The sequence below is a fragment of the Cuculus canorus genome, chromosome 5 (genome assembly GCF_017976375.1).
Source record: "Cuculus canorus isolate bCucCan1 chromosome 5, bCucCan1.pri, whole genome shotgun sequence".
NCBI classification, from domain to species: Eukaryota; Metazoa; Chordata; class Aves; order Cuculiformes; family Cuculidae; genus Cuculus; species Cuculus canorus.
In genome coordinates, this window is record NC_071405.1 from 22,421,275 (window position 1) to 22,437,472 (window position 16,198).

Sequence of the window (16,198 nt, forward strand, 5' to 3'; positions counted from 1 at the left end):
CAGAAGGGAGTGACAATGCTGTGCTGGTGCTGAGCAGGCAGGTGGCACACAAGGGCTGGAGACTACATCACTAGAGGGCAGTCCTGCTTTACAGATGAGGGTAGAAGACAGAACGAAACTGCCCAGTCCACCTTTTGCTCACTTTAGAATGCTTTCAAATATTTTATATTTTTAATTGTGATTTTTCATGGGCAATCCAGCAACAGTCTTATTACTGTTGGTCTAGACATTGATAAAACACAGCATAAAGAGTCCTTCTTCCACTTGTTACCCATACATTTGAGACAAAGCACTCAAGCCTCATTTCTTTCCTCCTCCGTGCCCCTTTTATTTATGTCTCTGAAAGACAGAGAAAAAACTGATTTAAAGATAAAATAGCAGAAAAAGTAGATAGAGCAGGACAGCATATCTGAAGTTTCATGAAGGCAGTGAAAACTGGAAGGACGTGGTTCTGGCACTGGTTTATGTTACTGGAACTGAATTGACTGTAAGTGAAGACTTCTCGACTGCTTGGATCTAGAACGTGGCATTTTTATAAACAATTGCTGTCTGCTAACCCATTGTGATAGAATGGGAGAAGAGGTAAAACAATCTTGTATCATACAACTGCTTGAAAACACAAGCTATACTTAAAGGCTGCACAGATAAACAGACAGATATTGGTTGATATCCATCCTCAGCCTATCATTAGAGTACATTTACATTTGTACACCACCATACAAAAAAATAAAGTGAATGTACATTGGTCAACAAAACTTGACTTGACAATTTATACTCAACTGTAGTATCTCACAGGGCACCAAGACAATTTATACAAGTACCCACCTATGAAAGATTAACTCTACACTGATTCAGAGCAGTGGAACTGGAATGCAAACTATGAGCACGTGTGTATTTTTTTTCCCAACTAAGTTTCAAGACTTGTGCATTTAAAAGCAGGAATGTTGAAGGACACCAGAATACATTTTCCAAGTGCTTTTTAAAACGTGTGAAAGCTAAGGATATTTTTAATTTGTTATTTAATGGGCAGGGAATTGACTAATGGCATGTACAACACTCAGTGGTCATACACCTGTGTATATTATGAGCTGCATGCTCAAAGTCTACATGCAGAAGATGGGAAGGAAACCATGAATAACATTTTGGGGTGAATGCACACATGGATAGGGTTAGCTTGAATATGTGGAAGGAGAGTTCCAGCCATCTGTCATAGGGGAAATATGGCACTTTATCTCAACATGAAAATAGAAGCTGTATATACAGTTTATTATTTCCTGGTATGAGACCATAAAAATGGAATACGAGCATTCTGAAGTAGTTTGCAAAACACTGAAATCCCTTTTTTTGTTTCAGACATAAAAGTTTCAATACTATTGATACTAGTACCCATGTTGTCTTGTATAACATTGTATTTCACTCATTTTTTTTATTGATATCGAGTTTCAAAAGTTATTAACAGAACAATGGATGGTCTTCTACGTTTAATATAAACTGCATCGATGGAGTTCCATGGCAAATCATGGCAATGTCAATTACAACGTTTATTTCTGTTTTAAGAATCCAAGTGTCATTTTGGGCATGATTTCATAGAGTAAATTACAGCTGTTGGTATAAAAATAAAGTCCCTTCCTGTGAGGGTCATCATAGGTGCACCTCGTACTTTGGAGGATTTGCCATGGATTCTTGTACTCCCCTTCAGCATGAAGCCATTTTTACTATCTTTCCCAAAAGGTGTTGGCAAGCATGAAGTAAAGAACTAATTTTAAAAGGAAAAGAAGGAGTTCCTTGCATTTACTCTTAGCAAGATTTTTGAAGTCACTTGTGAAAATTCAGAGGTCCCATTTCCATTGGAAAATAATGAAACTTTGTAGTTTTTCAGTATCGCTTATCCACAACAATTAGTCATAATTATTTTCACATGCCCTATGACTAGTACATGGCATTTCGTATGCACTAACACAGATACAGATAATCTCATACTTAAATAATTTACTGACATATATACCTGGATAAGTCAGGCGAGGCTGTTCCATCCAATGTAAAATAATCCACTTTTGAGATGTATAGCTGGCCACTAGTGACTGGAAAGTGTACTTATCTCTCTATATTTTAATAAATACTATTGAAAAATACAATTTGGAAAACACATACAAGTTTAATGGTCCATGTAGTTAATTTTATATTGGTAGATAAATAAATACCTAGCTTATTGTATGGAACAGACCTACAACAAATACATATAAATTTAACACTTCCAATACAGCGATATTCCAAAGAGTGCTAGGCGCATGGTATAGCACCCAATATGACAGATGGCTTTTTAAGGAAAATCTGAGATGTCAGTAAAATATGGACTAGATAGCAAAATAAAAGCATTACCTGGAACCTCTTTTCAGCAGCAGGTGGGAAAGAGAAAGGGATTACTTATACAAGTTTGGCTGAAATCTAGGTGTCAATGAACTATTCATAGAAAAAATATATATTAACTTTCTGGTTTACTTACTTCTTTTCACAACAAGGGGATTCTTCACAACTTTATAGGTTATGTAAATCTATATTTGTAACAAAAAACTCCCACTCACTTAAATGGGAATTATGAACATGTGTTGTCACAAGAATGTAATTCTTAGGAATGATTCCTACTGTAAATAGAGAAAGAATGCAAAAGTAGACCCAAAAACCTTTGAAATATATTAAGTGTTTAAAGAATTGGCAAACACAACACCTCAATTACTCAAAGAAATGTTGTGCAGGTTTAAATTCCTGAAACGAGCTAAAGGAGAGAACACTCAACTCACTATTAAAGACAGATGCTCAAGTTCACTCACAAGAATACATTGTTATACTAAAATAGAATTATCTCAGCTAGTCAAAATGTGTGAGTACTGAGCTCTGCTGATATAAACTGGTTTTTTCATGATTATTTAATTCAGTTTATGTTGACTAGAGATATTTTGGAATCTGTTTCACAAATTTATCGCACTGGATGTATCTTCTCAGTCATGCATGATGCATACTTTGTCTAGCAAAACATTATTATTAAATACCAGAAGATATGGTCATACACAGATTATTTCCTCAATTTGTGCTATGCATGGGCACTTTTCATTATTCTGATTTGCAGGTACACTTCCTTTGTTTTCCTTTGCTTTTCTATAAAGAACTACCAAGCAATTCCACTGCAGCAAGAAGGAAACTAGTTATCAGTCTTTTTCACTTATAGGTGAGGCAAAAATAATTTCTCTCTCATCTGTCACAGAAGACTTTCCAGCAAATTTAGGAAACAGTGTTAACAACTTACAAATGGAATTCCCCTCATGAAAAATAACCTGTTTTACAGAATCTTTTAATTAGTTTCAACTTCATTTTATGATGCAAGACTGATGCGCTATTTCTTCATACAGGAAACAGCTAAATCTTTTCTCCCAATAAAATTCAAATGTATCTTCAACAGGTTTTACAGCCAATAGCATGCAATTCTTCAAGGAATACAGAATTCAAATACCTTCAGATAGTTTTCAGAATAAGCGCTATGCAGAGGAAATTAGAGTTTCTCTAAGAACGGAGTAAAGTCTTCTCTTACCACTTCCCTGAGTTCACCAAACCAAATGTTCATATAGTCAGAGAAAAATTTTTAGCTTACATTTGGCAGTTTCAATCCTTCAATCTCCAATTCTGTTTTTCCAGTCTCACAATTTAGGTATGGAACAAGATTTTGCACATGGGCCACATAAGACATACCCAATTATTAGCCAGCAAATATTTACATATACTGAGATACGATCAGATTCCCAATTGGTACAAAGCAGAATTCATAAAAAGCTTTTGGACTATCTTCATTACTGAAATCTGCAAGACTTATCTCGTGCTGCATTCAACCTCTCTAGCGATATGCCCAAGTTTTAGTTATCCTTTTCTTGAGGTCTTTGATAAATAGGTATTGTTCACACAACTTGTTAGGTTCTGTTGATAAACTCAGTCTATACAGTTCATAACCCAAACACAAATCTTTCAACTCTCATTATCAGGTAACACAATCACTCCTCTAGATATTTCTTTCCTGGTCACATCTGATCATATTAGTTGCAAAATGAACAGTTTTTTTTTCCTTGAATTCAAAATTGGAGATTATTTGGTAAACCTTGATACTTTAGCTATTGGCTTTTTGATTTCATCAAACACATGAGTTTTAGCACAGCTTTGGGAGGAAAAAAGAATTACCTCAAGCTGGTAAAGGGAGACCACTCCTTTCCATAACGTTATTCTAGTTTATTGCTAGTGCTCTGAGACACAGTAATACAAGGAACTAATTACAATGAAATTCTTGCTTGTGAAGAGTAAAATCTCAGAAGTTTCAAGAGTTTCAATCTCAAGGTTAATGCCATGCATAAATGTACATTCCAATGTGCAGAGACAGATTCACAGAAAGTTTAGCTACGAAAAGCAAGGCTTTCTCTCTAAAACTGTTGAAAACAGTTAAATTTCAACTATCCTGTAATCTAATTTATCTCGCAAACAAGGTGAACAGAGAGACAGAAGAAGCTGCTAATAGAAAGTCCTTTGCTATAATTTTTCATTTTGATTCCTGGCTTCTCCCCTCTCCCAAACCAAAGAAGTTAACAGAGTGAACGGAGAGGATATGGCTGATTTTTACAAAAAGAACTCGGGAATTTGTGCTATTTACATTCGTATCACAAGCCACTAGACCGCCAAGCAGAAAAGTCTAATTGTATTCTGTTTGATTATCCAAAACATATGGAAGATGTTTATATAAAATCCCTGAATTTCTCTTTCAGCAGCAATTGCAAGGTGATAATTGTGAGATTCAGAAAAAGAAGGCCTCATTTCAGTAGCTTCCTCCCTGTCTTACCTCCTTGGAAGTGCAATTTAAGTTTATTTCCTGTATGCATCAGGTAAAAAACAAAAACCAAACTTCACTTCTGGATCAGCAGAGGACTAGTTTGTAAATGCTTCATTAGTTCTCTTCCCATTATGAATGCAGAAGGATTTAGAATAGATGCTGTATTTTTGCATATGTCCTTACACACACACAAAAAGAAACCCCTCAATACCAAAAAAAAAAAAAAAGAAAATCATAAATAATTTTGCCACAATGCCTAGTTCTGAATTGCATCTGGGAGGCAATACAGAGCATCTAAAGAATTTCTAAAAGATACAAAACACTGGGATCTTCCTGTACAAGAGATCTCAGCATGTGGACTGAGTAATGGTACGTACTAAGGAAACAGGAGAGTGATGACAATGAGAAACAAACTCTTCAGAGTTTTAGTTGCTTGTAAATGTTCAGTATGGTAAATTTATGGTGAAAAAATTAACCCAGAATTCCTGGTGGTTTAGTTTTGAGATCTCTTGGTACAGTCATTCTTATCTGAAGTATATTTATGACAATCGTCCCTTTGACAGGGACAAATGGTTAACACTTCAGAACATACAAGAACAATGATATTCTTCAAATTCTTCTCTCAGTCTCTAGTGATTTGCAGTTAAGAAATAGTTAAGCCAGAAGTGTTTTGAAAATTAACAATCCATGATGGATTTTTCCTCTCAGCAATTTACCTAGCACAAAAACATACTAGGAAAGGACTTTCAGTAAAGGACAGAAACATTTTTTCCAGTTTATCTTGTGCTGCTGAATATCCATAAAGCTACTACTTAACCACAGCAGACACACAGTAGACAGCTTTTCACATAAAAATATTATCTTTTAATGAACTATAATAAATTATAAATCATTCCAATTATAGACATAAGTGCTGCCTCACACAGAAACAATGCCATTTTGTGTCTTCAACATAAGTTAAAATAAGCATTCCAATATCAATGATTTATTATGGTAATTTTACTACAAGAGAATGCCATATCATTATTAGAGGTTGCATTAAGGTACACTACAAGCAGACCTTAAATCAATTGAATCTAAATCAAATCATGAGTTCTGGCATCCCTAGTTTTTTCAAAAAACTCACCTGAAGTGTAAGGCTTCAATATATTTCTACTCAGCACACTGATTTTTCAGCACTAGCATCTGTTATTTTTTAAAAAAAAAAAAATCTTCTCCCCCCCCCCCCCCAATATTGAACTGCTTTAGAAAGATTGTTAGAAAAAAAAAAGTCCCAGAAAAAGTGAGGAGAGTCATATTTATCCTGAAGGAAAAAATAAAGGCAGTGCAGCCGAGTAGTTTGAGTTGATGAAACTCACATCTTAACTTAATATGTTAGCTACAAAAATGATTAAGAATAGAAATGTCCACCGTTCCTAGTACAACTGTGCTGTTACAAAGAGGAAAACAAATTTTTTTTTTTTAACTTCTTCTACTACTAGGAAAAAAGTAATTTATTAGCAAAACTAGAGCACATGACACTATCTCTGTTAGGGAGCAAAAATAATCCTTATTTTTCAGATTCATGTTCTGGGAATTGCATTCACATTTTCAGGGTCACTTGAAGAAGAAAATTATTATCCTACACCAAAAGCAGAATCCCATGTTCCGTATTTCACGGAGAAGTTACCTGCCCCAACAGACTGCAGTGTTTTGCAGCCTCTGCTTATTCTCCCTTTCTGACCCTAGGGATTCTTTCATTCCTTTCTGCAGAGGAGAGTAAAAAGCAGTGACACTGTTTTGATCTAGTTGGTGATGTGTATTTGAATTTTTGATAGATTAAATGGCCTAAAACTCTGATTTTCTATGCCATCCCATTATATGTAACGTAAAAGGTGAGATCAACTTAACCTGTTGAATACTAGAATTGAAATAATTTTAGACAATTTTTGGTATCCAGTGGAGTAATTTATGACTCTAAATCCAGGCTGTGATCTCAAGACTACAACTTCTGGCTTCACAGATGTGCTTTTACTAGACAGAAGTAGCATAGAGATGAGAATTTAGGTATGCTTCTTCCTTTGGTGTTCTATTGTTTAATTTAATGTTCTAGATACTAAAAAAGATATTCCTTCTATACAGAGGGAACCTAAATATTGAGCCGGGGTTTCTGAATTCCACTTCAATTGTCAGGTACAACAATCTTAAGCAGTTGGTATGGTATTTAAAGTCTCCAAAGTCTTAGAGTTCAATTATCTGGAGTATTTATCTCTATTTTCTCCCACAGAGAATTAAACTCTCCTACACTCAACAGTAAAAGGCTTTTGAATACTTTCTAATAGGGAATTTCCTTTATACACAAAGTCAAAATTACTCAGAAAATATTCTCAGAAGCACATTCTACACTGGTATGTACCTGTGATCCTAAGAATACAAGGATTCCAATAAAGTGTTTCTACAAGAATTGTATCACTTCTCATGATTGTCAATAAATACAATAAGCTTAGACATAACATGGAATGCCAAAGATGTACTACTCACACTCTGAGCAGTATACTCAAATACTCTGTAAATGAACAAACATGGAAGAAAAGTCTGTACCAGTTATACACGCCATGTATAACTTAAATAGAATCACTGACTTTACAGACACAGAAAACCCAGAATTAATACTAAAAGTTGCTAGTGGTATGACCTACAACTTAAGATGAATACAGTGGCATTCTTGATTATGTCAAGTTGTCAGCAGAAGGGTACACAGCGATTAACAAACTTGTATCATAGTCACCACAGAGATGTGATTGCACTGTGGAAACAGAGTCCAGGTAGATATGAGAGGACTTCTCCTTTCTTAACCAGCATACATCCAAGTGACCTGGCAGCTCAGTCTACAAGTCTGAAGAGTGGCCTACAGCCTGAGGATTTGTTGTGCTATAAATTTACAAGCAAGTTTCTGAGTATGCACATATTCTAAACAGAGCATGTCCTGCATTACCTAATGCAGACACCTAACCCAGCAACTCTGCATGCCATATGAATGCAATGTGCATTCCTAGCAGCATTCAGAACCTTAAGCAGTATAGGGTGCACTGGTAAGATGCTGCAGCCAAGTCAATAACACTCCTCTTTTCTCTGAAGCTTTATTACCTTCATGTGCAGACAGGGTGATACAGCTCATATAGCCACTTCAGGCATCTCTGCAACATGCTCCCTCCATTTTTTATTCAATGTTGGATGTCTACACCAACACCGTGATACAGTCCCACCAAAATCCACAAGAAGTTAGGTAAGCTCTCTGATAATAGCTACTTAGGTCAAGCTGATTCTTAGCCACTCCAAAGTGCTGAGGGAAAGAATGAGATTGGACCACATCCTCCGAAAGACTTTATTTACCATCCATTCACGTCTACTAAAACCAAGAACTGGGTTTATTCTTTAACCTTTATCCCTTTTCTACCCATTAGCAAGCTAATATTTAGTAGTAAAGAATTAAAGCCTTTACTTCTATTTCAAAGTATAACTACTTTCCCAAGCAGCTTAAGTTACTAAAATGTGTTTGTTCCTGGACTTCGTGTAAATGGACTTACCTCACTACCCCCTGCCTTCATTGGAAGCAAAAGGAAAGGGAAATAAAAAGAAGTTAGTATTTATGAAAGTAGACTAACTAAAACATGTACCTAATATTAATTTCAGTAGAACATAAGTTAAAATGCATATAGTAACCATATACTGGTTTTATTAAGAAAAAAATTTTCTTTTGACTTTTTTTAGGGCCTCAAACTTTTAAACAATGCAGGCAATGAAATTTTCATAACTTTTATGCATTTTGAATCAGAAAGTAGCTACCTCACTACAGACTTAATTTTCTTTATTATTTTATTTCAAACTGGAAAACACAACCCACTCAGCTTCTAGAAACAATTATTAAAAGAAATACAAGAGGTTTGCAATTTGACTTAAAAAAACCCCAAACTTTAATGATTACTTTCATTAAAAAGAGTAAATATAAATTCAAAATGTTGATAGTCCGCATGTTATTTCTTTTTTATTCCCACATCAAATACATATAATTAATAAATAGAAAGATTATTTTTCATTTTAAATGCAAGATAGGGAGCCACAGCTTTATATGCAGGCATCCATTCTCTCCTTCAGCAACACAACTTAAAGACTACACCAAAACCCCCACACGCATCAGGTCACATTCCTCAACAAGGGCAACACAAATCTGCCAATTTCACTGCAGAAAGAGGCATGTCCATTGCAACAGAACTCCTCACATTCCTACAGGAAGATTCTAGTCTGCCATATCTGTATATCCTTACACCTAATTATACTGTGTTGTGTTTTCCTCACCTCCCCCTTTAATACTAGCATTCTTCAATTGCCACTGTACTGTGTTAGGAATCTCACTTTCCTTTTTCCTCACTCACACTGTCCACATGTAAGTGGACAAAAAACAACTTATAGAATCACAGAATCATAGAATAGCTTGGGTAGGAAGGAACATTAAAGATCATGCACAGAATCACAGAATCACAAGGTTGGAAAGGACCCATTGGATCATCGAGTCCAACCATTCCTAACACTCCCTAAACCATGTCTCAGCACTTCATCCACCCGTTCCTTAAACACCTCCAGGGAAGGCGACTCAACCACCTCCCTGGGCAGCCTGTTCCAGTACCCAATGACTCTTTCTGTGAAGATTTTTTTTCTGATATCCAACCTGAACCTCCCCTGACGGAGCTTCAGGCCATTCCCCCTTGTCCTGTCCCCTGTCACTTGGGAGAAGAGGCCAGCTCCCTCCTCTCCACAACCTCCTTTCAGGTAGTTGTAGAGAGCAATAAGGTCTCCCCTCAGCCTCCTCTTCTCCAGGCTAAACAACCACAGCTCTCTCAGCCGCTCCTTGTAAGACTTGTTCTCCAGCCCCCTCACCAGCTTCGTTGCTCTTCTCTGGACACGCTCCAGAGCCTCAACATCCTTCTTGTGGTGAGGGGTCCAGAACTGAACACAGTATTCGAGGTGCGGTCTCACCAATGCTGAGTACAGAGGGAGAATAACCTCCCTGGACCTGCTGGTGACCCCATTTCTGATACAAGCCAAGATGCCGTTGGCCTTCTTGGCCACCTGGGCACACTGCTGGCTCATGTTCAGTCGGCTGTCAACCAGCACCCCCAGGTCCTTCTCTTCCGTGCAGCTCTCCAGCCATTCTTCCCCCAGTCTGTAGCGCTGCATAGGGTTGTTATGCAGTTCCAACCCCCCTGCCATGGGCAGGGACATCCCACTAGATCAGGCTGCTCAAGGCCCCATCCAGCCTGGTCTTAGACACCTCCAGGGATGGGGTATCCACAACTTCCCTTGGCAACCTGTGCCAGTGCCTCACCACTCTCATTCTGAAGAAATTCTTCCTAATGTCTAGTCTAAATCTGCCCCTCTCCAGTTTGTACCCATTCCCCCTCATCCTATTACCACAAGCCTTTGCGAATAGTCCCTCCCCAGCTTTCCTGTAGGCCCCCTTCAGGTACTGGAAGGTCGCTATAAGGTCTCCTCTGAGCCTTCTCTTCTCCAGGATGAACAAGCCCAACTCTTTCAGCCTGTCCTCGTAGGGAAGGTGCTCCAGCCCTCCGATCATCTTTGTAGCCCTCTTCTGGACCTGTTCCAAGAGCTCCATATCCTTCTTACATTGAGGATTCCAGAACTGGACACAGTATTCCAGATGAGGTCTCACAAGAGAGGAATAGAGGGGGTAGAATCCCCTCCCTCGACCTGCTGGCCACGCTGCTTTTGATGCAGCCCAGGACACAGTTGGCCTTCTGGGCTGTGAGCACACATTGCTGGCTCATGTCAAGCTTCTCATCAACCAGCACCCCCAAGTCCTTCTCTGCAGGGCTGCTCTCAATCACATCAACTTTCAGCATTCTGTGTTCAGTGGCAGATTGTATAACAGATTATGTTCTAGTGGTTACACACTCTTTCTTATTTCACATCTGCTTTACCTGTGGTCTTATTTTACTTGGCTCCCCACCCTCTTATCTTCTAAAGCATATGATAGCGAACCAATCAATGCAACTAATGCTGCAATCAACTGCGTTTTATAAGACTCATTAACAGAAACTGAAGAACCACTGTGGACATAATATTTCAAAGAAATGCAGAAGTTATCTGGAGACAGAAACAATGCAAGGAGCAATTACAACAAAATTAGTCAAATTAGTTTGTTGGCAAAAGTAAATAATTGAGAGCTGTCTTTCAATAAAAGAGTCATAGAGGTTCATGCCTATAATACCATCACTAGATATCACATAGTATTTAAATTTCAAAAAGAACATATCATGCCAGCAAATAACTCCATTATCTCAAGAAACTCCCCAAACATAACAATATACATACACCATTTTGCAGTATTTTGAGCTCTCTGAAAAAGAGATACAGCCACATCCTCTCATGAGGCTATTCTTAAGCTGTTTTTCTTCCCCAAAGAAAAAATGTCCACTGTTTTTCAATATACCCTTTTAAGTTACATATATATTCCAGTATAACTATGTTCTAATATCAATCATATTTTCAGATTGCTTTCTTGGCTAGAATTGTAATTAGCAATTACCTTTCATCAAGGGTTGGCTCCTTTTGTTGCAGATGAGGCTTAATTCCAAACATTGGTCTAATGTTTGTTGATAAGGCTTTGATGGTGTAATTAATTTCATTTTCCCTTGTCACATCACTGTCATATCCTAACAAAATCACAGTGAATGGTATCAAACCAAAATAAGATACCAGAAAAAAAATTAAATCATAATTTGTGCAGGCTCCAACAATATACTGGACTACAAAGAAAGTTATATCATGTATTATTAGTAACATAAATACATATATTAGTAACATAAATACACAACAGAAAGTAAGTAGCTAGGAATCGTGGTTAATATTAAGACATTCTAAGAAAATAATTCTCGTTTTCTAACACTAAGACTACTAACGTAGTCAATTAAATCACTTTGTGGATGTAGTCTTCAATATTTTTAAGCTAAAAGACACTGCATAAAAGTTCTTCTCCAATTAATGTTTAATATTCTTCTAATATTAAAGTGCCTCTTTTGTCATTTAGCTGGTTTTACTGAAAACGGAAGTTTACTTATTACACAGATCTATTTAAAGAATAGCAGTGATAGTTTACAAATTCTTAAAGACTGAGGAACTGACATGGAGGAAAAATTACACTTGGGAGAAGAGAGAAATTCGTGCCCAAATATAAACAACAAATAATGTATTTTTCTATGTAGATTTTTGGAACTTACCGATAATTGGCACTTAATATTTTTCATTTAAATGACATCAAGAGTCTTTCTAGACACTCAAAGCAGTAATTCAAATACTTATTTTCTTCACAACAGTTCACTGGTACTTTCCCCCAAAAGAAATTCTACTCAACATATTTAAAGCATCTTCACTATATAAAAGAATCATATATTGTTGATTAAACTTGATTATTTCTAAATTAGCAATTATTCCATGAATAAAGTCTTCTTGAGAAAGCATAATTGACCTAGTTCTATAAATTACTACTGACCTCCATCTTCTTCAGAATCTAGATCAGACTCTTCACTGTCACACTGCCTGCTATCCCGATGTCCTTCCATCTCATAGGTCCACAGCATCAAAGAAGTGTCTGCTCCTCCAACAGTGACCAACAAACTGTCATCATAGGTCCAACGAACATTTGTTACATGGGTACTGTGAGCAACATATCTCTTAAATTTTCCAAACTTTCCCTAAGAAGGGAGAAGAACAAGCAAATTTCACCAGTCTGCTAGAAAAAAAAATGGTGAGTTGCCAATGCAAAACTACATGTTCTTAGCTTCTTTACAATTTTGCATTTTTATGTATCACATGATTTGCCAAACTCTTCTCCTACAGTAAATTAGTGAAATGTTAACCATTTTTCCATACCAAGCATGCAAGAACTTGTTTATGAAACAGATTCCCAGTAAATACTAGATCATTTTTCCTAAGAGAGAAAATAATCTCAAAGATTAAGAATAAAATGCACAGAGAATAATTTGAGTCTGTAATTGTGCATTGTTACTATGGCAAAATATTCAAAATTGAAGATCTATTTATGATAAAAATATAGGAAAACTAGAAAGGCTCTAGACGAGCAGTAAAAATACAATGTGCTTCTGGAATGGCTTGCCTGTGATGCATGATTAAATAATATTAAGGCTCTTCATCTTAGAGAAAAATTACTGAGGTTGGACAGAAGAAAGGTCTATAAAATCAGGAGTGAAATGAAGCTGAGGATGAAATGTTCCTTGTCTTCCAAAACAAGAACTTAAGGGGCTAAAAACAACACTAACAAAAACCACACTGAGGATATTAATGCCCAAGATATTATTAGACAGTGTCTGTCCCATTCCTATTCTTACAGTTTTTTTCCTATCCATTTGCCACCGTCAGTGATAGGACACTACATGAAATGACTCTTTAGTCTGAACTGGAATGGTCAATCATCTCCAGGAACAGATGAAAATTACTTACTCTAGCAGGGTATCGAAACAGTTTCACAAATCCAAAATCATCTCCTGTGGCTAATACTTTATTATCACTAGTGAGGCAGGAAGCAGTTACATCTGTGACTTCACCAATTATTGGCCAGATTCCTTCACAGCAAGACCCCAAAACACTTGTCCATGATGCCCAGCCAATCTTTTCTACCTACACGAAAAAAAAAACCAAAACCCTCTTTGAGATAGAGCATGCTTCTTCCCAGGTAGTTTTCTTCTATATCTGATTTCAAGAAAAAGTTCTTGCCCTGAAAGATATGTCATATCTAAAAGTTAATATTTTAACATATTAAACACTTATTTTCTGACTATTCAGGACTTAAATTTAAGAGTCTCACATGAACTTCCACTTCTAACACCTCTAATAGTATTTTAAAAATTTTGACCTCACCTGCCCTTCCAGGCTACAGAAAACAAATCACATTTTTGACTAGTGCCCTTGAAAATAATCCATTTTCACTCTCTGCCCTTTGACAATGCTCTATGTCTGAGAAGACAAATCAATATTATAGCTACAATATACTACACCTGCCTAGGTATATTATATATACCATATTGCATTGTTACATAAAGATAGACATGAGGTCTTCCACAGCAAGGTGGAATCTGCTGAGTAATGGATTTTCAAAGGTGTTTAGGTACCAAAGGAGGCAGAAATCCAGTGAGATTTTCATAAGTGCTTACATCAACCAAATGTCCACTTCTTAACAGAAGAGAGAAATGTGATATCCTCTATGCATTTTCTCATTCTGATTATATTATCTAATTGGAAAGGCTGCAGAAAAGGATAAAGAATAGCTAAGCAGAAACTCTTTCAATAGACCAGGTAAAATTATAGTTTTATACATCATTCCCTCTTATGTGGTATAGTTGGTTGTCTCATAACCCTAAATTCGCTAACAAGTTACAAAGGCAGTCCATTTCCTCACCTCCAAACTGGGAATTGTCTGTTTTTTCCCACGAGGAGCTTCAAAAAACAACTGCTCTTTAGCACCAGTGTTAACTTGCAAAAGCTTCCCTATAAAACATATTAAACATAAACATTACGTAGAAGATTCCATTGTACAAAAAAAAAACCAACCAAACAACGAAAAAAGAAAGGTTATTTTTAATTTTTTGTTGCTAGCAGCATTACACAAATTATTTGATTCAAAAAAATTGCATATATAAACAGTGGATCTGGAAACATAGGCTTCTGAAAATCTAAGTCCTTTGACCCCTTAAATTCACAGTCCTCCCTTCTCTTTAAAAACTGTAAAAACATTTCACTCTTCTCTCATTTATGGTCGTCTCATCAGGTGGTAGGCAAAATGTACTGGGTCTAATTCAGAGCTTGTTTGTGACAACTGTGACAAGTATGTGCGTGCTCTTGGGACTGAACACAATTGTTGCTTGGCCAATGGCTGCTTACAAGCAGATGACTTCTGCTTTCCTTTATGCCATTTATTTTCTGAGAGAAATTCTCATTAACATTTCTGTCCTCTTCCTGTTTTCAAACTTCTCAGAGGAAGGTAACTTAAAACATTCTTGCAAATTAAATTGGACTGTTTTGAAAGTGATTATGCAGAGGAATGAGCAGGAATTAACACACTAAACAATTGTACTGCCTTGGTTTTGCATGAAACAGGACTACAATTAGTATTTAAATTAATCACGTATTAAGACGTAGGAAGACAGGAAATCTAGTCTGCCTGCTATTTTTGACAAGGACAGGTATTCCTGAGTTACAGATGCAACTGCATTACGCAATACATTTTTCAAGAAGTCAAACAATAAACACAGAAGATGAAAAAGAAAAGCAAACCAATCAACAGAGACAATCTGTTTTACTTTAAATCACACAACTTCTAAATATATACAGTAGCAAAAACCATGTTTTTATAATTATTCAGATGCTGTGAGCATATCCATAAGCTGAAGAAAGAAATCCGTCAGCGATACCATGAATTCATACTGCAGATGTACCCTATTTAGTCTATACTGTAATCAATCTTACAGCACATTTTTAGAACGAATGCTACTTACCTCTTATGTCCCAGTCCATGTGGGTGATATAGCTGGAGGCTCCCTTACAGATTCCTACTCGTTTACTGCTCATTACATTGTAAATATCTACAAAGTTGTCACAGGATGCCACAGCTAAGTACTTTCCAGCCCCTAAAACACATCAGTAGAAACACAACACATTTTCAAAAGCTGTAGTGCTCTGTATATTAAACACAAGCACATTCTGGAATTAAGCTATATGCAATACTGATTTCTTTGAAATGAGCTTGCTAATTTATACATAGTACCTGAAAGACTAACATTCACATCACAAAACCAAAATCAGTATAAAATATAAAAAACGCTGTATCATTACAACTTAAACAATAAAAGCCATTTAACAAAATTTTAAACTTTTATTGCACTTAAAGACTGTGATAAGGCTCAGATAACCAGAAGGAGATGTCGCACGAGAACTGGTATCAATAATTTGCATCAAATTTCTCTTGCAGAAGAGTATTTTCATTGTAGAAGTAGTACTAGCTTAGGCCACACATTTGACTTCCTCAATAAGAACTGTACTGTTTGAAACAAACTAGCCTCACTGGGAGTGCTAAGCACTGCAGGGGGGAAAAGAAGAAAAAAAGATGCCAGAACTTTCTGACACGCCAGCTTCAAGCATCCGTGTTAGCTAACAGGAACCTCAGTGAACAGCCAAACTTATGCAGCTCTCGAAACGGAACCCTAGGGACCCAGGGCAGCTGCTGGATGATCATGATTTAAAACTGACTGTTGCATTCAGGAGGTTACT

The 16,198-nt window shown here is 36.6% G+C and overlaps 1 protein-coding gene across 2 annotated transcripts in view; it reads right to left on the bottom strand.

Moving 5' to 3' along the window:
* Window positions 1–16,198, bottom strand: part of EML5 (EMAP like 5) — a 112,538-nt gene that overhangs the window by 29,520 nt on the left and 66,820 nt on the right. Inside the window, exons 23-29 of one of the 2 annotated variants that reach the window (XM_054067286.1) lie at window positions 15,427–15,558; window positions 14,331–14,419; window positions 13,376–13,552; window positions 12,408–12,609; window positions 11,445–11,571; window positions 8,428–8,442; window positions 2,380–2,388 (exon numbers count right to left, since the gene is read on the bottom strand). In XM_054067286.1, coding sequence (XP_053923261.1) covers window positions 2,380–2,388; window positions 8,428–8,442; window positions 11,445–11,571; window positions 12,408–12,609; window positions 13,376–13,552; window positions 14,331–14,419; window positions 15,427–15,558 — 751 coding nt within the window. The remainder of the gene's footprint in view (window positions 1–2,379; window positions 2,389–8,427; window positions 8,443–11,444; window positions 11,572–12,407; window positions 12,610–13,375; window positions 13,553–14,330; window positions 14,420–15,426; window positions 15,559–16,198) is intronic. The other variant, XM_054067287.1, reaches the window with a different exon arrangement.